Source organism: Idiotropiscis lumnitzeri, chromosome 5, assembly GCF_059441095.1.
Source record: "Idiotropiscis lumnitzeri isolate Australia: NSW breed Sydney's pygmy pipehorse chromosome 5, RoL_Ilum_1.0, whole genome shotgun sequence".
Classification (NCBI taxonomy): Eukaryota; Metazoa; Chordata; class Actinopteri; order Syngnathiformes; family Syngnathidae; genus Idiotropiscis; species Idiotropiscis lumnitzeri.
This window is the reverse complement of record NC_142395.1, coordinates 29,338,572-29,361,102: the sequence shown is the minus strand read 5'-3', so window position 1 is coordinate 29,361,102 and position 22,531 is coordinate 29,338,572. Positions and strand designations below refer to the sequence as shown.

Here is a 22,531-nt window from a genome sequence, read left to right as displayed (position 1 = left end):
GCCACCACATTTTCACAGGTTCCGACAGAAACATGCACGTTTCGGTCTTTGAAGCATCATAGAGCAGTTGTGAATGAGTAAAACGGCAAAAGAATGATGAGCACATATTAAACACGAGGAACAGAAGTCATACAGAGGTCAGAGGGTGCATTGACACAGGTGGGACTGAAATCTACACTTGCAAAACCAGCTGCCCGTACCTGTAATGGACTTATCATCAATTAATGTCAGACAGGCTATTATGACATTTTGAAAAGATCTGTGGTTCATAATTCGCCATTGATAATTATTATGAGGCTATTCTCAAAATCGACCTGGAGCATGTGCGCATTAAAAATGGACTGCATTTAAATGTATTAGAGGCCTGTGTGATATATTGTCCAAATGCATCTGACCCTGGTTGTAAATCTAATCAAGCAGGCTTTTACTCTCATTGAATGCTAAATGTCTGTGAATGTTAATTGTGAAAGACACAAAATATATGAACCTTTCGGATCACAATATGACGAAGCAGAGCACAATGCAACCATTGTCCTCGACTGCTGCCCTCATGTCTGAAAGTCTGAGCCTGATGAAAGCTCTTTCATATACAGAATTGTCCAATCTAGGCTCCATGTGTCCCAAGTTGTGACTTCAAAGTGAAAATGCTTTATGGGGGCTGTTTTTTTTTAATTATTAAAATCGGAACTTGAATGTTTTTTTTTTTTTAGACTGGCTGCCATACAAAGGAAACAAGAGGTAGGTAGAGAGAACCAAAGTGAACCGTCTTTGACATAAAAAAAGACTTGGAGAAGTAAAATCTTATCAATTAAAACAAGCACGTTTATTTGGCCAAATGTGTGAGCCAGTCTTTTCGTTTCCTCAGGGACGTTACGCAAGTGCCCCATTTCACAACAAGCAAAAGTGCATTTATTTTCTGCAAGATTACTTCCAATAAGTTTTTGGACACTGCTATTTGGTTGTATGTAATGTGCGACAGCTTTACGAGAGAGTAAACAATACAAAAGAATACACAGCTTAGAGCAAGTATGCGTTGACCTTTAATGTGAGATCAGGCTCTATTAAATATGTATTCTTAAAATAGAATTTTGATATGCTCCAGTTAAATAATAAAATACAATGTTAGATTACACACAAGTGCTCTGGTTTCTTAGTCGCCATGTCTGATTGCACTGTATATGTAGAGTATTTTTGTTTTTAAAGAACTGTGTACTAAATTCCTTGAAAAGTTCTGTATATTATTATTATTATAATAATAATAATGATTATTATTATCATTATTATTATTATTATTATTATTATTATTATTATTATTATTATTATTATTATTATTATTATTATTATTATTATTATCATCATCATCATCATCATCATCCCCTTTGCTGTACCGGACAGTAACTCCTGCAGGGGGCAGTGCTGCTTGAAAAGTTAGCCCTGCCCACCAAACGTCATCGACGAAGAAACAAACAAGGAATCAGCTGTCCAAAAAGTAGCCCTTGTGAAAGAACGCATCGAAAGAGGTACAGCGATTCCAATTAAACGCGGTCACAATGTTTGCATGTGCTCTCACCAGAATTAGAAATATCAGTGAACCAAGCTTATGTGCGGTTATTGGGCTGCTGTCCGCGCAAGTCGAGTCTTAAGTAGCTGACATTAGCTGCTCTCGTAACTGCGCGAGCTGACAGTTTAGCGGGATAAACAACATAGCTTAAGCTAGCTGGCTAACTTCGAAGGGTTGAAAGGCAAGTTTTTCGTCCGTTCCTCGTTTCACACAGCTAACATCAAATGCGTTCTTTCTCGCGTCACGCATGAAAGAACTGCTTTAACGTGGATTTCGTTTTGACTTCGTACATATGGATACTACGGAGACGAGCTAAGGTTAGCCCCATAAATATTTGTTGCATAAAGTCCTGCCACAACACAATATTCTTGTAAAGTTTGTACTCTATTGATTTCTATGTGCTAGTAAAATCTTGGTCCTCACTCGCGAGACAATTCTGTGCACTAGCGGAACAACTCTTTGCCCACTTACACTCCTGTATGAGATTTCTATACACTAGTTGCCAGGACAACTTTGGCACATTTGTGTATCTAATGTTACAAGTGAGGCAAAAGTGTTAAGTCGTTAACAACTGGACACTACTTGTGTAGCACTAGATACTAATGAAAATTCGGTGTTACGAGTAATACAATAACACAGAGACTTCTACGCTGTTTTTCCGTACTAGTATTCAAGTGTGCTGCTGCCAGTGAGTACAAATTGTATATTAGGACCTTATGATGGATGGCATGGCTATCAAAGGCACTGCCGTAGATGTAAATACCTATTTTTATCTGTTCTATTCTCATCTTATCGCTTTATTCAAAATATGAACGGTGCTTTAAATAAGTTTCATGTGACGTCACACTCCGCCATATTGGCGATCGCCATGTTCGAGTACTCATTAAAACAGCGAATTCAACCTGTAACATGGCAGACAAAACAAATGTTGATTACATAATACAAAACTCAAAATAATAATATTAATTGATCGTGTTAATATTTGAAATAAATGCTATTTTAGTTACAGATATTTAGCTTGCTTCTCCTTTAACTGCAGGTGGCAAAAGTACTCGTACAGATACTTGCAGAGTACATACACTTGGTAAAAAATAGTAGCACTGATTCAACTTTTTTTTTACCGAAGTAAAAGTTAAGAAAAAAATTACAGGCCCTGAAATGTACCTAACTCATCTTTATATAGTACTCAAAATCAAACAATTGACTGAAACAATATGCTGTACAAAAATAACTTTGATAAATACAAAAAATATTGGCAATAAATAATAATGAAAAAAACCCATTCCTTTACAATAAAAATGTAATTTTTAGAAATACAAAACTGTTAGGTAACATGTAAATACTTCCTATGAAAGACTGAATTGTCAAAATCCTCACGTCGGCCTTGTGCTGTTCCACCAGCGGCCTGTTGGTGGTTTCAAACTTTTTGTGGGGGTTTCTGGTTTCTCTTAACCCCCAAAAATGAGGGATTACTGTACTTCTCCTACTAGTGGTCCATTGTATATTTAGTATCTGTTTTCTTGTTGTCAGGTATGTTTGAAGTGTGTCAAGTACACTGACTACCCGTGAGGTCTGACTGAACACACCCGCCAAGATGCCTGCGGTGTCCACCGGAGCCAAGGACCTCTATTTGTGCACATCTCTCGGTGACCTCAATAAAAAAACTGAAGTTAAGCTGGACAAGATAAGCACAAAGAAGTATGCGTTAATTGTTCATGTATATCTGATATGGCGTAGCACATTGACATTGACGTTATTCAAATACAATTTGACTCTGATGCAGCTATGTTCAGAGTGCCTGCAAAATCTTCAAGGCAGCAGAGGAGAGTCGTCTGGACAGAGATGAGGAGAGAGCTTATGTGCTTTACATGAAGTATCTAGCCGTATATAAAATTGTCAAGGCGAGACCAGATTTCAAGCAGCAGTCGGTATGGTGACCACCCACCATGTTTTTAAGATGGAAAACGTAAATTACATATATAATGTGTTCTTTACTCCCAATGTCTGCAGGAGTACCTGACCATGCTTGGGCCAAACAATGTTAAGAAAGCCATTGATGAAGCTGAGGTACTCGCGGAAAGCCTCAAACTCAGGTCAGAAACTTTGTTAGAATGTTGAGTGGAAATGTCATTTTAAAAAAATGAAGGTAGCTTATCATCTAAACTGAAATTTTGGAAAGGTATGAGGAAATTGAAGTCAGGAAAAATCTTGAAGAGAAGGACAGACAAGAGGAGAAAAAAAAGCTGCAGGAAGCGGTGACGGAGAAAGATGACAGTCAAAGCGCTCACAAATCCTCAGCGGCAAACAAGGACGGCAGTAAGGTAGCGATCCATATACGTGCACATTTTTTTTGTGTGATTAAAAGTTGAAACTTGACGTTTAGCTCAAACTTCTTTAAGCAATATAATTTTGGCTTGCAACACAAAGCAAACAACTGACCAAACGACAGCTTGAAACACTTGACTGTATTCTTCAAAAATATATTTTTATATAACGTTATTCAATGTATTATGACTCTAAACTGTAAATGAATGTCAAGATGCTTTACAAAGTCCGTATTCATTCGATAGATGAAGGTTACTGAATGCATCCTGATTTTTAAGTTTGCATCTCGTAGTAATTGAGTAGTCTGACTCGAAAAGGCCCTTTTAACACATTTATTTCATGGATTTCTGACTGTCAGATAAAAGGAGAGGTGAACGACTTGAAGAATGCGTCTTCAAAAAGTAAGCTGCGGACGAAAAGCTTCACTCAACGTTTTTCTATTATTGATACTGTAGTTAATAACATGTTAATTTCAGATAACATAGTCGACCCAGTAGGGATGTAAAGATTCATTGAAAATCAATATAATATTGATTTTAAACTGTTTAAAATATGAATCGATGTAAAAAAAAAAAATCGATTTGCAGTGGCATTTTAACCAGAGCCGCACTCTCATGTCTGCTGCAAAAAAACTGTATATGCACAAAGCCTTGTCTGCCACGCCCGATGCGCATTAGTGGTAGTCCAGGTCATCCGTGATGCAAAACCGAGGCATTGTGGGTAGTGTAGTTTCATGACTGAACAGTGTTTGGGTTAGTAACAGAGCCGAAAGTGACCGCATTTCCCCAAATTACTAAATGCGATATAAAAAACTAAGAAAAAAACAACTCCCTGCCATAGCAGCACGGCCGTGATGATTGAGCATCCTAAAAATGAATGTATGTGTAGATTATATCATGCATACTATAAGAAGTCAAACAAAACATTTTGTATTAAGCACACGAGACAAGCATGGCAGAGATTTAAAAAAACAAAAATCAAATCGAATCGGGGCTTGAGTGAATCGGTACATCCCTACTGCTCAGTATCTTGTGGTAATTCTGGATCGTCCGCATTCTTCATGCTACGTGTCTCGTAAATAACTTGACCAAATAACTTGTCCTGATTGCAGCGGCGATGGTGGGTTGCATCACGGCTGAGAAACTTTTCCACATGATGAAGGACCAAATGATTACTGTAATTGTCATGGATGCTCGAACCCAGAGCGACTTTGACGAGTCTCACATTCAGGTCCCATCGCAGACCTGCATCAGCGTGCCCGAGGGGGCCATCAGTCCAGGGTACGAAAGAGGAGGAGGAGGAAATCACTTAAATGTTGTTTGTGCTGTCAAAACACAGTATTGTGATTAATATGTCTTTTGTGGAATATGAATTAAGCAGCAAAATCCACGCGTTTTTATCGATCTCGTGGGAAGCCATTGATATCACAGTTGCTCAGGTGACGACCAACCGCGGTTCTGCTAGTGAACGTCACATGAACTAACCCAGAGAACAAGTAAGCCGTCATTGGTCGTATTCAGTCGACAGCAAGTGGCAAAATGGCTGCCCGCTGAGAACTAATATGTCCTGCAAATGCAAATCAGAATGTCGCGTTTAGACGAGTGGGTCCGCATAGAACATAGTATGAAGACACTTTAAACCCTTTAAAGGGGGCGGCAATAATTTGTGGATTTTCGCTATCCATAGCATTAGTGGGTTCCTGCCACTCGCAAAAAGCCGACTTTCACTGTCTATCCAGACACAATTTGTATTTTCTTCCCCTTCAAATTTTGCCCTATATTTTCTCCTCGCCTTTTTAATGTTTTGATGTTCATTGTTGATCCTGGACTATTTTTATTGATATATTTTAGAATCACTGTGAATGAAATTGAGGAAAAGCTCCCTGATGAGTCCAAAGAGCATTGGAAAAAGAGGGGCTCTGTGGATTATTTGGTCCTGTTGGACTGGTTTAACTCCGTTACGGATCTGACAATGGGCATGACGTTGCAGAGTCTCAAGGACGCGCTATACAAGGTAATTCTTCAACATTTAGGATGTGAAGCAAAAAAAAAAAAAAATCTATATACATGCTTTTTTTTTGGACTGGTCCAACTTATAAAGGAAAAAATAGCAAGAAAACACACAAAATAGCGAGCTGAAACTGCAAGAGGAAGTTGTGATGGAGTGACGCCGCAATAACAGAACTGCCAAGTAGCGAGTGAACACTGTTTACGAATATATTCTTCAATAATTTGGATCCTCCACAGTGGGACAGCATGACCATCTTGCGCAGTGAGCCACTGGTGCTGGAGGGGGGCTATGAGAGCTGGTTGTTGTTCTACCCAATGTACACAACCAATGCTAAAGTCCGCTCCCCGAGGCAGAACATCAACTGTGGGAATGCCTCCGTATCGCAGTGTGAGTATCATCGCGCACACTACACTACTCACAAAAAAGTTAGCCATATTGGACAAGTTTCAGAATGCACCGAAAACACACGATAACCTTTCATTTTATTTGACCTTCTCAAAACTTTTCATTGCACCTGTCAAACTGTTCAGTTTTTGTTATTTTTGCACAATTTGATTATTTCTAGAAAAGGAGCTGAATTCTGAGCCTTGTTTTTTTTCTCCCCAATACAACGTGCCATAGAAAATATTTATTATGAACGGAAACTGAAATCTTCTTGAAGAATTTGGAAATTAAATATACACCGACCATTACATTAGATACCCCTGCACTGTCCCTTAAGAGGCATTTTAAGAGCTGTATTAAAATTATGCGTTTACAGAGCGAATCATGTTCAGGTTTTGAAATTTCTTGGCATATACAGGTACACGATCATTCATAAATTGACTTGTAAATCTTGTTTAAATACTTCTAATAAATGTGTGTACCTGCAATTTGATTCTGGGTTGTATTCATCACTGTTTTTCTACAGTAAACTTCAGTTACCCGTCCCTCAAGGAAATAAAACCTCCAACACCACCTCAACCAGAACCTGAGATTCCACCTGAGTCTGTCGAACCCTCTGCTCCGCCACTCATGAATGGCGTTGCGCCAACTGAAGCCTGCCCGACCGCTCCGCCTTTGAGCACCGAGAGATCGGCAGACAGTGTTGACGCTCTATTCTCTAAACTAGAAGTGAGTCCGAAAGGACCGGTGAATAACACCTCCAACCATCCATCCTCCCCATCAAAGGCCCTCCCACAGGTATGCCTCACCTGTAGACTGATCATCTTGAAGTGTCTGGAAACTGCAACTGAACTTTTTACCCTTTGTCTTCTCCCGTCCCAGTTTGACCGCACCAAGAAGCCAGCGGTCCGCTTCTCAGACGAGCCTAAAGCGAGCCTAAACGGACCAGAGCAAGAATCCAGCAAGAACACTCCATATGTCCCCGACCGCTCATCCAAACCGGCCTTCAGCACGACTTTGTCCGAAGAAGAACAGAATCAGATCCACTCGGAGGCAGTGGCGTCCATGGAGAAAGCCAGGCAAGAAAAGGAGAAACGCATGCAAGAGCGTCTTCTAGAAGAGGAAAGGCGGAGGAAGGAGCTGAAAGAGAGGCAAGTAAAGGAGCAGAGTGATAAGAAAAAGAAGGACGAAGAGGACAAAGGACATCAAGACAAAAAGAAACTAGAGAGGCAGAAGGGAGAGGAAGAAGAAGACAAAGAGAGCCACGCGTGCAAGGAGAAAGCCAATAAGGGAAGAGAGCAGAATGCTGAAGCACCCTCAAAGAGTATGTCTCTTGACTCGCCCGCTCCCAATCTTATCATCAGTGAAGTCAAGGTAGGTCGTCCACCTCAGTGACGCTCAGACAATTGCTCTTGTAGAAGTGAAAATGGGATGGAAAACTGTTGCCTTGAAATTGGAAAATCGGAATTGTTGTTTGGAAGAATTGAGATTTTAAGGGCAAATAAATGCTGCAGCCCATCCCGACTGATCAATTGATTCAATGTTTGTGCATTTTGTCACATTCATAAACTTTAGCACATGCATCAATTAAGATTTATTAAGCGTGTGAATCCAAATAGCAACAATGCTTCACTTAGAATCACTGCCACCCATTTAAAGATGACTCATTCTCTGTTTTTATTTCACAGAGAGAGCCACTGACAAGAGCTAGAAGTGAGGAAATGGGAAGAAGTGTGCCTGGTCTGCCAGTTGGTTGGATGAAGGTACCTCGCATTTGATCATGTGACACTATCAAAGACCAAAACCTACCCACTTTTATATTCATTTCTCCTCATACAGAATTCATGAATACGTGATTAGTGTCTTGTAATGTCAACCCTCTTTCTAGTTCCTTGACACTGTGACCGGAACCTTCCGATACTACCATTCCCCAACCAACCGCGTCCACCTCTACCCGCCTGAGGTGACTGTTCCGACGCCACCAGCAGTGGAGCAGAAACCGCCGCAACCCGCAGTGCCACCTTCCAACGTAAAGAAAGAGCAGGAGCGGGAACAATCCAAATTAAAACGATCATACTCTTCCCCAGACATCAGCCAGGACCTGCAAGAGGAGGCCCAGAAGAAGAGCGCTGCCCCGGTGGCTGCTGCTACCATACCCACCTTCAATAGAGAAACCAAGTAAGGCACACGGGAGGTGTTTGGTGGGGCTTGAGAACAAAAGATGATCATTGTAAAATTCTGGGTGCATGTTTGTATCGGAGATTACATGGAAAAAAACACAAAAGGGAGTGTATGACATCTCTCAAGATGTTTATCTTGCTCACCCGATGATAACCTGTGGAAAATAAAACAACAATTACAAAAAAACAAAACCCCATACGATGTTGGATACAGCAATTTTAGGGTAGGGAGAATTCAAAAGTATCTGGTCAATTATGGGATTTCTGAACAGAATTGATGGCATGCGGAAAACATTTTAAATTCAGCTTCTAATGAAGGCTGTCCCAGAAGTTAACATACATCTTTCAATTTCATTTCGGGTGTCATTCGGACAAAAAAAAATGATGCCTTGCAAGAAGATTTTCAGGTTTTTTTCTGGAGTTCAGGGGCAGTTTGAGTAGCATTCATGGTCGTTTAATTTAGGCTGTCCATGGCAAGATTTTGGAAAACACGATGTGTTCTTGACTCACCACGAAGCACTGATGGAAACACTTTTCACTTCTATTGCCGCCCTTTGCGCAAAGCGTGTTCAAGGGGAATGTCGTGGTCCCCAACAACCAAAAATTGCTACGTGTAAAGCTTTATTACTCTGATGAACATCTGCTGAGTTGAGCTTTTGTTGATGCAGAATTTCAGTGGTTTGTGGTCATAAGTTTCCCTCCTCTTTTTTTTTTTTTTATTAGACCTCCCAGCGTTAAAGTCTATTCAAAAGTGGAGCTTGCACGACCTTCCGCCGCCAAAATCCGCAGCCTGAATCCTACGTTTGGAGGCCCGGGTGCAAGTTTGACTGGCCTTCGTAATCTTGGCAACACTTGCTACATGAATTCCATCTTGCAGTGTCTGTGCAACACACCTGCCATGGCGGAGTACTTCAATAACAATTACTACCTGGAAGATATCAATAGGTATGTCGTTTAAAAATCACTCTATGGAGACACTCCGAAAAGTTTGTACTTTTCAACATTCAATTAAACGTTCAATTTTTGAAAAAAGTCAGTCGTTTAGTCCATACTCGGTTGAATTGGTTATGGCTCCATTCGTTTGTATTGGGTTGACAAAAGCAATGGTTCTTCTCTTGTCCTCTGGCAGATGCAACATTCTCGGCCATAAGGGGGAAGTGGCGGAGGAATTTGGCGTGATCATGAAGGCACTGTGGGCCGGCCTGTACAAGTGCATCAGCCCACGAGACTTTAAGGTCACCATTGGAAAGATCAATGATCAATTTGCTGGCTATGACCAGCAAGACTCCCAAGAGTTGCTGCTCTTTCTCATGGACGGCCTCCATGAAGACCTCAATAAGGTAATGCGCACACACAATGCCAAGCAAGCACAGGGACTCGAGCGCTCTGCGAAAATTCTGTCATGCACACTGACATTTTTGCAAACATTACATGTGTTTTTCTTTGTTTTTTCACTGGGTTTCATTTTGATGGCAAATTAGAGAGTAAGTAAATTGTGAGTGTGAGTGAGTGTGTCGCTGTCGCTGTCACAGCAGCCAGCGAGTGTGCTCTGTCTGCTTCTGTCTGGTCTGATGTTCATCAGAACCTCTGTGCATGTAGACCCGAGACATGCCTCATTGTGCATTTAAATGTGGGGGAACGGATGTACAACTTTTTAAAACAAGTGACGCTGTCATGACCAACTATAAAATGCACTCTCATAATGGACTTAAGTGCTGATTAAATGTCTTGAACTTTAATAGTCGTCCCTTGCCATATTACAGCTCACGATTCGTAGTGTCATTGTCCAGCGAAATTTTAATTTGTACATGTCTAATTTCACGTCACGTATTTATCGTGGGCTGTTATGGTGATCAATTTTCCTCATGGACTGAAGTTACTGCAGGGTGCAGACTAATGTGACACACTAAAATTGTCTACTTCAAAGTATAACTGATTTACACACCTTGGGGTCAACATTATTTGCTAATTTAATTCGACTAGTGTTCAATTAAAACGTACTTAGACTTTGATTCTTTTGCTTACCTCTTGTGGTGTTGCCACACTGTGAGAACAATACAATAAAACTTTATTCATATTGCACATTTCACAAGAGCTGGAACTATAACAAAGCGCTTTTCATATGGTGTAAATATAAATTAGCGGCCAGGTCACCTTAGGTGACCTCAATAGCCAATGTTTTCACTTAGAGGGAATCGTATGCTGCTCATGTTTCTTGCAAGAGACTGTCAAATAACAAAATTGCCTACTCGGTGATGTGCATTTTTCACGACAAATTTTCCATCTCATCAAATCCTTTCTGTACGATGTTCAGACATGTCTGCCATCCGGTGGTCCAGTCCCACTCCTCAGTGTGTAACTTACTAAAGCGACGTTTCCACCAGGTGGTACAGTTGTGTTTGCCTCTTGATTGTGAAGATCAGACTCATAAGGGGAAATGGGCAGGATTACGCAAGTTCTGCCACACGTAGCGAGCACAATGACTCAGCAGTACGAAGGTTGTAAATGCCATCAAACTCGGCGTCATGCCGACATGATCTGTTCACGACCAACGAAGTTTAGAATTTTTTTCTTTTTTCAAATGCATGTTTTTTGGGTTTTTTTTCCTTCTCATTCCATTCATGCATCCCATTACTGAACTTGCGATAATTCTGGTATCTATCTAGCCAGTCAATGGACCCAACTCAGTAAGGGAGGGACAGTAAGCTATCAAAAGTTAAATAAATAAATATATTTATATTAAATATTTTATGAGCCTTTCCTATGGAATAAGTGTACTCTTGTCCTTACTGTTTATCACACAGAACTAAACTGTACTAATTTGGTGGAAATAGCTTTTGCACTACATTCAATACTTTCCCTTACGTGTTACCATGTCTGCATGCAAATTAATCTTGGATTTACGAGACAGAAGTAAAATATAAGTCTGCCACTTAAGTATATTTCATATTTGTCATGGAGCCGTATTCAGGTTTAGATTTTTGGATATTTAAATTTAAATTGGAACCGTTGAAATCCATGTGGATTACGTAGTGCTTTGCTTTGTCGCTGTGTTTACTCACGCCGGTTGTGTTTCCATCTGTGTTGTCAGGCGGACAACAGGAAGCGCTACAAAGAGGAGGAAAACGACCACCTGGATGACCAGATGGCGGCGGACCAGGCCTGGGGTAAACACAAGCTGCTGAACGAGTCCATCATCGTGGCTCTCTTCCAGGGTCAGTTCAAGTCCACCGTGCAGTGTCAGACCTGCCACCGTAAGTCTCGAACCTTTGAGACCTTCATGTACCTGTCGTTGCCTCTGGCCTCCACCAGCAAGTGCTCGCTTCAGGTCAGTAACATCTTGCGTTTGCTTGAAGTGTAGACATTGCAGGAATAGCTGCCTTAAAATGTTAAGCTTTCAGATATATTTCCAAAGTATGATAGATTAATTGATTATCAATTCCAAAAATATTTTGGGAGTGATATCTAAGCGTCGAGGCTGTCTTGCGATCGTCTCTGTACAACGATCACGATGATACGATTTTGCGCTTCCTCATCCACAGGTCCAGATGGATTAATCATGTCATTTTTTACTTAAATTTAAAAAACAAAAAAAACTTTATGGGTCTTTCTCTGGCAGCGTAACACCAAACAATGTTTTTTTTTCTCCATCTTTTGAGTTCAAGTCTATGGTACTCTCTGACTTTATTGGGAAAATCTGCTCTGCATCGCAGGATTGTCTGCGGCTGTTCTCCAAGGAGGAGCGACTGACGGATAACAACAAGGTCTTCTGCCGCCATTGCAAAGCTCACCGAGATTCCACCAAGAAATTGGAAGTCTGGAAGGTCCCTCCGATTCTCTTGGTGCACCTGAAGCGGTCTGTCGTGAAACATCCATCGCTTTACTTCCAATTACACCTTGATTTACTTTTTCCTCGTCGTTGTTGCAGCTTTTCTTATGAGGGGAGATGGAAACAGAAGCTGCAGACGTCTGTCGACGTACCTCTAGACTCTCTGGACCTGACCCAGTACGTCATTGGACCTAAGCAGAACCTGAAGCGATATAACCTTTTTGGAGTGTCTGTGAGTAGCGCTCAGATGATCAGCAACACACGGGTGTCAAACCATAGAATTATTATATTTGACTAATTGAGTATACCAATGGCTTTCAAGCTTTTTACCCCACGTACTGTGCCCCAGAAATTCTCGAATAACGAAATAAAATCAAAATTATTCTGTCATTAATGTTTGAAAACAAACCACCCAAATTTATTGTTCTTCAAATTTAAATGTCACTGAATTGCCTAGACACACAAAAAAAGCCATCAGAATCTTTTGAAATGGTTTAGAATACACGAAACAGCTTTGTATTGTATTGAACTTTATAACGACATACTTAAATAACAGATTGTGAAGAATTAAACAGTTTGTGCATCAGTGGGCGCGTGTTGCCCACCTGTCAGCGACATAACATAAATACATATCATACACGAAGAAGAGTTACGCAACTAAGTGACTCAGTAGACTGTTGTCATTTTTTCCACCGAGCGTGAGTTTGGCACATGTGAGCTACACATTCCTAATTAAAGGCATCGAATTCATGACGTCTTGTTTTTTTTTTTTTTTCTTTAATTTTTTTCTCTAGAACCACTACGGAGGTTTGGACGGTGGCCATTACACTGCCTATTGTAAGAATGCCTTCAAGCAGCGTTGGTACAAGTTTGACGATCATGAGGTTTCCGAAATCTCCACCACCGCCGTCAAATCTTCTGCCGCCTACATTTTGTTTTACTCCACCCTGTGACGGAGCTGCTGGACCTGAAGAGGAACACCTGGGAAGGTTGTCTTTTTTTTTTTTCTATTCTTTTTCTTCTGCAAAGTGGCAGGTGGGCGCACCTGATGGTGGCTGAAGGATGCCACGAGAGTGCAGCACAGGCACGCCGTGCTACGCTTCCGCCACTAGAGGACCCCGTAGCTGTGAAAACATGCCGGCTGCTCATCCATTCCCGAGACTATGAGAGATGCCAGTTTGACACCACCCTGCGTCGATTTTCATTGTAGGGCAGGCAGCTGCTTCGATACTCCTTACTCGTTGCGGTTACGGTGAATGGCCGGATTACTTGAATGTGTAAACAGCCGGTTCACATTTACATAGCTTGTACGTACGTATTTAACAAAGCGGATGTTGCACTTTTCCAAATGTAAATACTCGACAACACATTACGATGTTAAGTGACCATTTTTTGTTGTTGGATCTCGCACCACGGTCATCGCATTAGGGCAAGCGTGTCCAAACTCGGTCTTCAAGGGCCACTCTGCCGCCCGTTTTCCGTCTGTCCCAGCTGCAACACACCTGATTCAAATGATCAGCTCGTGAGCCATTTCTGAAGACGCATGATGATGAGCCTGATCTGAATGAAATGTTTTGCAGAAGGGAGAGATGGAAAACAGGCAGGACAACGGCCCTTGAGGACCGGAGCTGGACATACCTGCGTTTGGGGTTATAGTTGCGAGTTTCTAATGTTGAACGTGACCGTCAAAGGGGACCTATCATGCTCTTTACACCCCCCTCACCAATTTTGCTTGTTCTTGCAGAATATCATTTTCTGTTACCGGAAGATAAAAATAGGTTTGTCAGAAAAGTTCCATGGCTGGTGTCACATAAGATTCAAAATCAGACAAACACTCCTCGCTTGTAGGATTTAATAATACGTGGTACGTCTACAGACACCATTCGTGGAATTTTTCTGTCGCACCCCCTAGACCATTTAGAACTTTTCAACATTTTATGTAAGATGAATAGAGATCATTTCGCAACTGTGAATCATGCAAAGCGACACAAGTGGCCTCCCAAAATTGCTGCGATTAGCATAATAGGTCCTCTTTTGTGCGATGGAATAGACTGAGTAGTATTGAAGGCTAGGTGGAAACTGTGATGGTTGCTTGTTCATGTTAATCATATTGTTGCACTTACATTGTATGCAATCTTAAGGATGCACAACATATAGCTTATCCATTAATACTCAACGTTAAATGCTTTAAATTGACACCGATTCCGAGATCTGTTCTGATTAATATGACCTTGGCTGCCTATAACATTACTATTGTGAAAGCTATTAGCCATTAAATATTACTGTCTGCATTACAACATCCCTTTAGATGATTTTTAAAAGGTCAAATTTGTAGATTGTCAAATGTATCTTTTTTTGCTTAATTCTCTCTTTACTCCAAATCTGATTTGACTCCGTAGAAGAGAATTTACATTTCTCCTTGGGTCAACACAAGCTGTCCCAATTTGGTGACAAGAGCAAGCACAAAGTACAGTAAAATGGATCCGTGAGCACAGATGTGCAGATTTGACTCGCTACTCGTGACCGTCGTTTCACCTAGCATGAGATTCAAACTTTTATTTTCTTGTAAATGTTCGGCTTCTGTGTATTTCTCAATGATTTCAAATGTTTCAGTATAACAAATATAATAACCTCCGACTCTTGACTATTTATTAAAACCACTTTGCATTTGTCCATGTGCACACGGCTGTAGCTCGAGAGAAGTTGCTTGAGGGATGCAGGAAGATTGATACAAACCGCAGTCTTCATTTTTATGACTTAAAGTTAGAGGCCAACAATTTTTGGCTTTTGGAATGGCTTGCGACTGTAAAGCAGGACGTAGGCGTCTGGAGATTGCACGTGACTGTCCCGTAGCTCCCGGACGGCGGAGTCATCGAAGCAGTGCCACGTTCGGGTCAGGCTGTTGTGGCACACAGCCGTGTAGTGACCCATGTTCAAGTGACCTGTGTGGTTCTAAAAATAGAAAAGTTGGTGGCTTTTGAAAGGACAGCCTAGTGATGGGTAAATGAAGCTTCAAATCTGCTTTGTGAACCCGTTGTAGTGTTTTTGGACTCCTGTAGATGGCGCTCTCTGTTCAACGTTGGGCTGAAAGCACACTGATTTGACTTTTTTTGAAACCATATTTTTAAAGCAGCAGTGCTAGCTAGAGGACTCCAAAAATACAGCAGCTGGTTCATGAAGCAAATTTAAAGCGTTTATTTTTTACATGCAGTACAAGGAACAAATTGACAAAATAGTGTATTTTTTTTCCCCATTACTGCCTGAATTTTCTTAGACATGAAGTTGACCAGAGCCACTGGACTTGACTGCAGTACTAGTAAGGTTTAATTGTGTACTAGTAGGCCAAAAGTGGTGATTTTAGCGGGGAAAAAAACTTATAAGACAATCATTCGAGTGGGCTCGAGTCATTCCACTAGTGGGCAGAATGCCAATGAAATAAGTTTTGCTCACCACGACGGCGTAGAGATGATAGGAAGAAAAGGAAGTGTTGTGGGCTGAGCTGGACATAAGCAAGCTGAGATCAAGCTCAGTGGAGAAGACAACATTTGTCCTCAGTTTCACCTGGTTCTTTCCTTTACAGCCAAACCTGCAGGACACATCCAGTTGTGAACAGCTGCAATACTGCAAATGTGGAAAAAAAATAGTTTGCACCAAAATCATCTTGCTGACCGTTTAAGGTGCAGCACGAGTACTTCGGGGGATTTGTCCAGGCAAGTGAGGAGAGCCGTTTCTTTCCTCATCCCACACACAGAGCACCTCATCTCCTCTCCCCCGGTGACCAGAGTCTGCTCAAAGAACAGAGACAAGCAGTCCTGCGCGAGATGGACACATTGACGAGATGTAATGTCGCAATCTTCATACTTTAAAGGCCACTCCAATTGTGACCCAAATGTACCTGAATGGAGCACTTGCTCGTCTGTGTTGGGATGGGTAAGGAGAGCACAGTGAAGGTCTGCGTGTTGTGCGTGTGGTGGTCGCACTGCATGCAGATTGTCATGTAGCTGAGCATGCCTTCAAACAACTTTGAAATAATTGTTGACCCTCCCCGTCCAGAAGCACAATTTCGATCCTGGTCTTGTATCAGCTGCTTGGAGGAGTTCATTTTGCGCCTTCCAACCTGTCAAGCGCCAACAACCATCGAAATATGATTGTCGTTGGCGAGCAAATGTCGGGGAAACGAGAACCAAAGTACCTTTTTTAAGTCGTCATGGAGTGCATTGAAGAGGAGGAGGAGGAGTTCCTGAGCGTCCTGCTGGATGTTCTTGTTGAACTGTGGCAGGATGGAAGAAAGCAAAGACCTGGCCTCCACGGGGGCACAGCTGGAGCTCCTCCCCAGCCACATCTGCTCCAGGAGGCGGACAAATACCTGGGCCACCTGGCACCTGGCTCTGAACGAACACGGATTGGCACAACTGTGCTCATTATCTCCTCGATGGAAAGCCATTTGAATATTGAGTCGATATCCGAAGCCAGGGTGGATATCAAATAAATGGTTTTCCATACCTCGCAACTGGTGGCTACGAAATACGCAGAACTTTTATTTTTCTCTTTCATTTATATGAATTAGGAAAGATTTGTGATTTCGATAAAATTTTTGAGTGGATCGAAAAGCTTCCCTTGGGGCCTGCCTCTTATCCGTAGAAATGCCGTCGTCTTACCGTGCCAACTCTTTGCGTGTGTCGTGATGAAGAAGATGTTCCACTAGGGGCACCGTGGAGCAAACGCACTGCAACACGGCGTTCAAGTAGCAAAAGTTTCCAGAATTGTTTAGACCACACACACCGGGTCGGTCCCACCTCTGGAGTCGGTTTTCCATCACATGACCATAGCTTGTTGTGTTTTTTCTTCAGGAGCAAGAAAAACAAGCAAAGAATTGTAGCGTAAATAGTGAACGGTGAAAAAGCGGAAAATGGCTATGCAATGAAATGAACACACTTGCAAATCCCTCAGAAAATTAATTAAGATTTTGGAGAAACATCCCTGTTGGTCTGTTGTTTTTTTTTTTTTGCACCTAAAATTAAAAACCAGCATTGAATGGTCATGTGCTTCAATCCCTCAGATGGCACTGCATTCAATCCAGCATCATTGTGTCAAGGATGTTGCCATTTGGCCTCAGGAACTCTTCAGGAAACTCGTTTTCAGTCGCAACACAACTTAAAACTCTTACCTTGAAGAGCAAAAGCATTATATTACACCACCGTAAAAACTACCATCTTATGAGGACTTAAGATCATCCGAGATGGACTGACAAAAAGTAGAAAACGTGGATGTGGTCTAACAAGTCCACGCAATATCTCAAATTTGGCTTTGTAGACCAACCTTTGCTTCAGGACTTTTGTCAGACTTTGCATCTTTTGGTACGACGTGCTGTTCAGCTGAGGCAGGACTGGTACTCCGGCACCGTTGTCCAAAGCCAGCTGAGAAGCCAAAGTTCTGGTGAACTGGGTCAGCTGGACCTGCCTTCCTGAGCTCTGCAGGGTGTGAAGCACAAACGTGTTGATGTAGATGGTATGCAGTGTCGCCCACAGACCAGGAAGTAGCACGTCCGCCGGTGCTCCTCTCGTGTCGGACTTTGGGAAAAGAAGAGCCGGCCCGGTCCAGCCTTTGAGATGAGCTGCGAGGTGGGACGGCGAGTAGAACTCAGACGTGGTTTCCGCAGGTGAACATGGCTCCGTTGTTGCTGTCCGAATTCTGACACCTGAATCTGCAAAGATCTCCACGAGCTGGTCCTCCATCTCGACGGAGGTGTCCAAGCACACCAGGTGACGTTGGCCACAGAAAGGTCCGATCAGCTGCTCGACCACTTGTGCAACGACAGGCTTCCTCCCGCGTCTCTGAAGCCGCTCTGGGACGTACAGGCACAAGTTGCAAATGAAGCCCGAGCTTATATCGTAGAGGATCGCAAGATGAAGCGCGCAGGGAGTTTGCTGGTACCAAAGTTTGTATTTCTTCACAGCCAAGTTCTCACCAGGCATGTATAATCCTTGATAGCGCTTGGTCACATGGCCGCAGAACGCCGACAAGGCTCCCAGCTTGTCTTCATCCTCCAGTTGGCTCAGATGCCGCAGGCAGCTTTGGAAGCAATTTCTCTTCAGGACCCCCTTCCAACCTCCTAAGCCGAGGCTTAATTCACGCTCTCCCACGGCGAGACCGTCCTGCAGAACCACGGAGAAGCAAGTTAACATCTCCGTATAATCTTCCTCTGAGAAAAGGGCGCCTTGCTCCTTTCGTTGAGCGTGCGAAGGTCGAGGAGGTCCGCACTTCAGCGCGGAGCCTCTCCTGATCAGCTCCCGCATCGCTCCTCGATCCAGCACCTCCAGAAGGAGCTCCCGGGCGGTGTGGTACACCTGGTAAGCCGGTCCCGTTGTCTGAGTCCTGCATAAGGGTTTTACTTTCTTGGACCTGAAGATGTTTGGCAGACACAGGCTTTCTCTGTGCGAGTCTCCGGGCAAATCATCCACTAGATGGCAATCCTCTGAAATCCAGTCACACTCCTTCACTGACAAAGATTTCGCCTTCATTGTCGTAGTCTGCTCAGAAAAAGCACGTCATGAGAAGAGCTTGTTTTGTCCGTCGTATGGTTCAAGGTAAGCGGATGTGATGCCCGTAACAATGCCAAAGTCGGTACTGTACAAATATACGCATGTGTTTAGGTGCTCCAAGGTGATCCATGGCCACTGACACGCCGGAGAACGTACGGTAGCAGGAGATCTCCAGGGACTCGTGTGCCCTGGCAACGTGTGAACAGAACAATCTTGTACACAAGGTTGCTCCCATGACATCAGTTGTCCTTTTGGGGTTGACTCCTGGGGTTTGGGTTCACTTTTTAGAAGGACATTTTAACCTCACTCATTTCCATTTTCATCCCCATGGTGAGATTATGATTACACTTGGGTACTTCAATCATGTTTTAGTTTCAGTACCAACATGAAAAAAATAGCGCAAGGTGAATCAGTTCCACCATTAATGTAACCTATAACCTGTACACCTCAAATGGAGCTACAAATTAACAGCGGAGACAATTTTGCATAAGTGTGCACACCCTCTTATACATTAGCTTGTATGTGAACCAATCACATTTAAATTTATGTTAAATCTGATCCACCATTTAAACTGCTGCTTCAACCCTGAATAAAGTTCAGCTGTTCTCGTTGGGTTTTCCTTACCTGCTTCTATTTTTTAGTTTTTTGCTTCTGAACAGAAGGCTGATATTTTCTGTCATTTGGAACTATTCACATTTATCGCGTGCACACTTTATATATCTCTCCACCATAAGACTATCCAATATGTATCTGGATATATTTCAAAGTCACACGATTCAATGCACTCTCATCATTTTAATTAAAAAAATATTGGGGGATTCAAATCGTTTTTTTTTTTTTGCTAGACCCTTAGTTCTGTATCTATTTACTGGTGCCAGTCCATGGTGTGCACTGCCTCTTCCTCAAAATCAGATGTGACAGGGTCAAGATCACCTGCCACAGTATAGAAGATGGCTGAATGAAACAGTATATCTATTGTTTGTTTTTTTTTGTTTGTTTTTTTTGGGGGGGGTATTTTTAGTTGCTAAAACAGTTCAAATCAATCTGTGGTAATTATTCAAACAACAGTCTGTCCTTAAACAGTTCCAAACATTGTTCATTATAATAATGACATAATCCTCATTAAACTAAGACTACTTGTAGTTACAAGCATCTTTTTCTCAGTTTATTGAGCGGCAACAAATACTTCCTACTGCCTGAATATTTGTCATGTTTGAAATGATATCTATTGAATATACAATTTAACCCTTCGACTTCTCTATCTGGTGGCACAGGTTGAACAAGTTGCTCAGGGTTGCTCACCTGAAACCAGGCTACACCGCTTTATTCTTGATTTCTGTGGACAGGTTTTTCCCAAGTCTAGAAGTATTCATTATATCCGTACTGGTCCTATCATAGTCAATTTCAAAGAGTACTCTAAAAAGTCTATATTTTGAAAAATATTCAGCGTAAACTTTACTCTGAGAAGTGTATGCTGAATATTTTACTGGCACATTTTTCTCTGTTTACTTGGACCAAATATAGTCTTTCAAGAGAGAAAAAAGAACCGTGAACGGCTTGACTTGAAGGAGAACGTAATGCTTGATGTGTTCATTACAAGTGAATATTTCAATGGTTCGTGTTCTTTTCTCAGGTGCTTTTGTCCCTGGGCATTCTCATGCATAAATTAAGGTAATTAAAGGTTAAACCACTAATGCCAAAGGGCATCGTCACTGCGTCAATCAGCCCTTTGATCGTACCGCTATTATTTTCTGAACACTTATTCATTTAATCATCGTGATTGAATGAATGAGTGCAACGTCATCTGCTTAGTCGCTTATTTATTTATTTATTAGTCGTGGGTGCTACACAGTGGCAAGCCGTCAAGGCCTTTTCTGCTGGCCTAACATAATCAAGAAAAAAAAGATCATATTCTTCGCATTCCGTAGACGTCATAGTATATACAAGTGTTGTATTTTTAGGTGGGAGTTTTTATGCAATCAGAATTCCGCTAGCTCGTGTTTTTCTGGCAGGTTTCACGATACCAGTAGAGGGCACTATTCTTTCCGAGGTCTTCAGATGCAATTGTGCGGCATCTCTTCTGTCTTCGTCAATGGACTTTCAAATTTGATAGACAGTTCTGATAGCCAATCAGATCACGAGTTAGTTATAGTGAGCCTTCGCGCTGGCCTTGCGTTGAAGGTGATGAACGCGTTTTGTGATTGGATACTCACTCGTGAGAGGACAGCGCTTTGCGCAATCAACACACCCGGAAATCGTCACTGGTGACCGTTCGACAATGTAAAATATATTCTTGCTTTTTTTTAAAACCACAATGGTAGAAGGAGGGAAAAGTGCGGATTGAATTAAACACCCGCGAGGCCTTTTTTAAAGACGGACCTTTCAAGAAGAAGCTAGGTCGTCCAACACTCACAGTACTGTGTAAGTGTCTTTCTGTATTTTATTTGTCCAGCCATGGTGTCATAAATGATTATGAGGGGAATTTATTCAAGTAGGACGAAGTAGGACTTCACTGAAGGCCTACGTGAATACATATACTCGTGCTACATATATTGCTACATCTATTTAGCTTTTCCGTTTTCTTGTTAATATGTACCAATATGTACCAGGGCCTTCTAGTCAAAAAGCAGTTTTGTTTTGTCATTGATATGTGCCAATGGCCAGCACCGGGTTTGCTTGCCCCCCGTTGCAGCATCTCAGCTTCGTTGCACTTGATTACTTGGCTCACGTGTTAATGCCAGCTTTCCGTCTTCTTTGAAAGGAGCTTCCATGTTATGGCCTGGCAGCTTTTTGGCTGCTCGTTCAAAGAAAATGGCGCCATTATTGAAATCACTCCGGCTTGTCAGACACTTGGGATAAGTGCCACTTTTTTTTTTATTAAATCATACCATAATACCACAAGATGCCTGCAAAGTGTGTTTAGCGTTTTAAACCTGAAGTTATAAACCATTCAACCTGTGCCACTTTTGGCGTTCTGGTACTAACATAATTAAAGTGCACTGGTGAATTCATGTGCTCCACTAGTATCTCAGCTATGCTGATTTCACTTCACAGGAGTCATTGGCATTTTTTGTGTGATCAGAATGACTCCCCAAATTCTGCCATGTCCGTTAACATTTTGTGATACATTTAGAGAAGATTCATGGAGACACACAAACAATCTCTGCAGAACAAAATGGCTTTACCTGACACCAAAATGTTCAAACTGCACAAATGTGTATTCACATAGTTTGGCTAATTGAGTTGTTATTTCTTTCGTGACATTTCCCTTTTTGCTTTGGAAACACACAGCGATTGTGATTTGTTTGTTACAACTCAAGTTTTTGAGAGCGACGCCGCCCAGTGGAGATGATCTGATAAAGGTCAAGTTTGTTATGGAAAACGGGAGGAATGATTATTGTGGTGGAAATGTGTGCGGGCTGTTTGGAAAAGTGGCCACACTGTTTGAGTTTGAGAACTGCTGATAAGTCACTCTCTTACTGGTTCAGTTTCAGGGTGACTCACTAAAGTAGTTGCAGTCTGTGGCTCATTCCAGAATTGGAAGGTTATTAAAGTTCAACTATACCATGAATAGTGTAAAATACAGAACCATTCACTTGTTGTGTGAATATAATTGTTCTGGGAAAATATTTCACCGAAGCTCTGGATTCCAACGCTTCTTGGAAAACCTGGAAAATGATTGACCAATCTTGCAGTTATG

The 22,531-nt window shown here is 41.9% G+C and overlaps 2 protein-coding genes and 1 long non-coding RNA gene across 8 annotated transcripts; 2 read left to right on the top strand and 1 right to left on the bottom strand.

The window, feature by feature from the left end:
* Nucleotides 1–1,455: 1,455 nt before the first annotated feature.
* Nucleotides 1,456–14,933, top strand: usp8 (ubiquitin specific peptidase 8). 3 transcript variants are annotated; one of them, XM_088296275.1, is made up of 19 exons: nt 1,456–1,520; nt 3,092–3,259; nt 3,345–3,489; nt 3,572–3,654; nt 3,741–3,882; nt 4,245–4,287; nt 4,998–5,166; nt 5,737–5,899; nt 6,133–6,283; nt 6,807–7,078; nt 7,163–7,654; nt 7,969–8,043; nt 8,169–8,458; nt 9,184–9,405; nt 9,590–9,800; nt 11,552–11,788; nt 12,174–12,316; nt 12,389–12,521; nt 13,084–14,933. In XM_088296275.1, the coding sequence occupies exons 2-19, from the start codon at nt 3,156–3,158 to the stop codon at nt 13,240–13,242; spliced, it is 3,234 nt and encodes a 1,077-aa protein (XP_088152401.1). In that variant the 5' UTR covers nt 1,456–1,520; nt 3,092–3,155; the 3' UTR covers nt 13,243–14,933. The 3 variants fall into 3 exon arrangements, with proteins under 3 accessions (XP_088152401.1, XP_088152404.1, XP_088152403.1); XM_088296278.1 differs by lacking the exon at nt 1,456–1,520 and adding an exon at nt 1,536–1,742; XM_088296277.1 differs by lacking the exon at nt 1,456–1,520 and adding an exon at nt 1,743–1,878.
* LOC148337605 (uncharacterized) lies at nt 13,002–18,960 on the bottom strand. 4 transcript variants are annotated; one of them, XM_088296282.1, is made up of 8 exons: nt 18,258–18,960; nt 17,609–18,134; nt 16,948–17,133; nt 16,482–16,677; nt 16,185–16,406; nt 15,959–16,101; nt 15,740–15,875; nt 13,002–15,241 (listed from the first exon to the last, which is right to left on the bottom strand). In XM_088296282.1, exons 1-8 carry the CDS (start codon nt 18,808–18,810, stop codon nt 15,053–15,055), a joined length of 2,151 nt encoding a protein of 716 aa, XP_088152408.1. In that variant the 5' UTR covers nt 18,811–18,960; the 3' UTR covers nt 13,002–15,052. The 4 variants fall into 4 exon arrangements, with proteins under 4 accessions (XP_088152408.1, XP_088152405.1, XP_088152406.1 ...); XM_088296279.1 differs by having other exon boundaries at nt 17,609–18,960; XM_088296280.1 differs by having other exon boundaries at nt 15,959–16,074; nt 17,609–18,960.
* LOC148337604 (uncharacterized) lies at nt 17,815–19,440 on the top strand. Its single transcript, XR_015843191.1, has 2 exons — nt 17,815–18,876; nt 18,943–19,440. It is a non-coding gene; the product is annotated as an uncharacterized LOC148337604 (long non-coding RNA).
* Nucleotides 19,441–22,531: the final 3,091 nt, after the last annotated feature.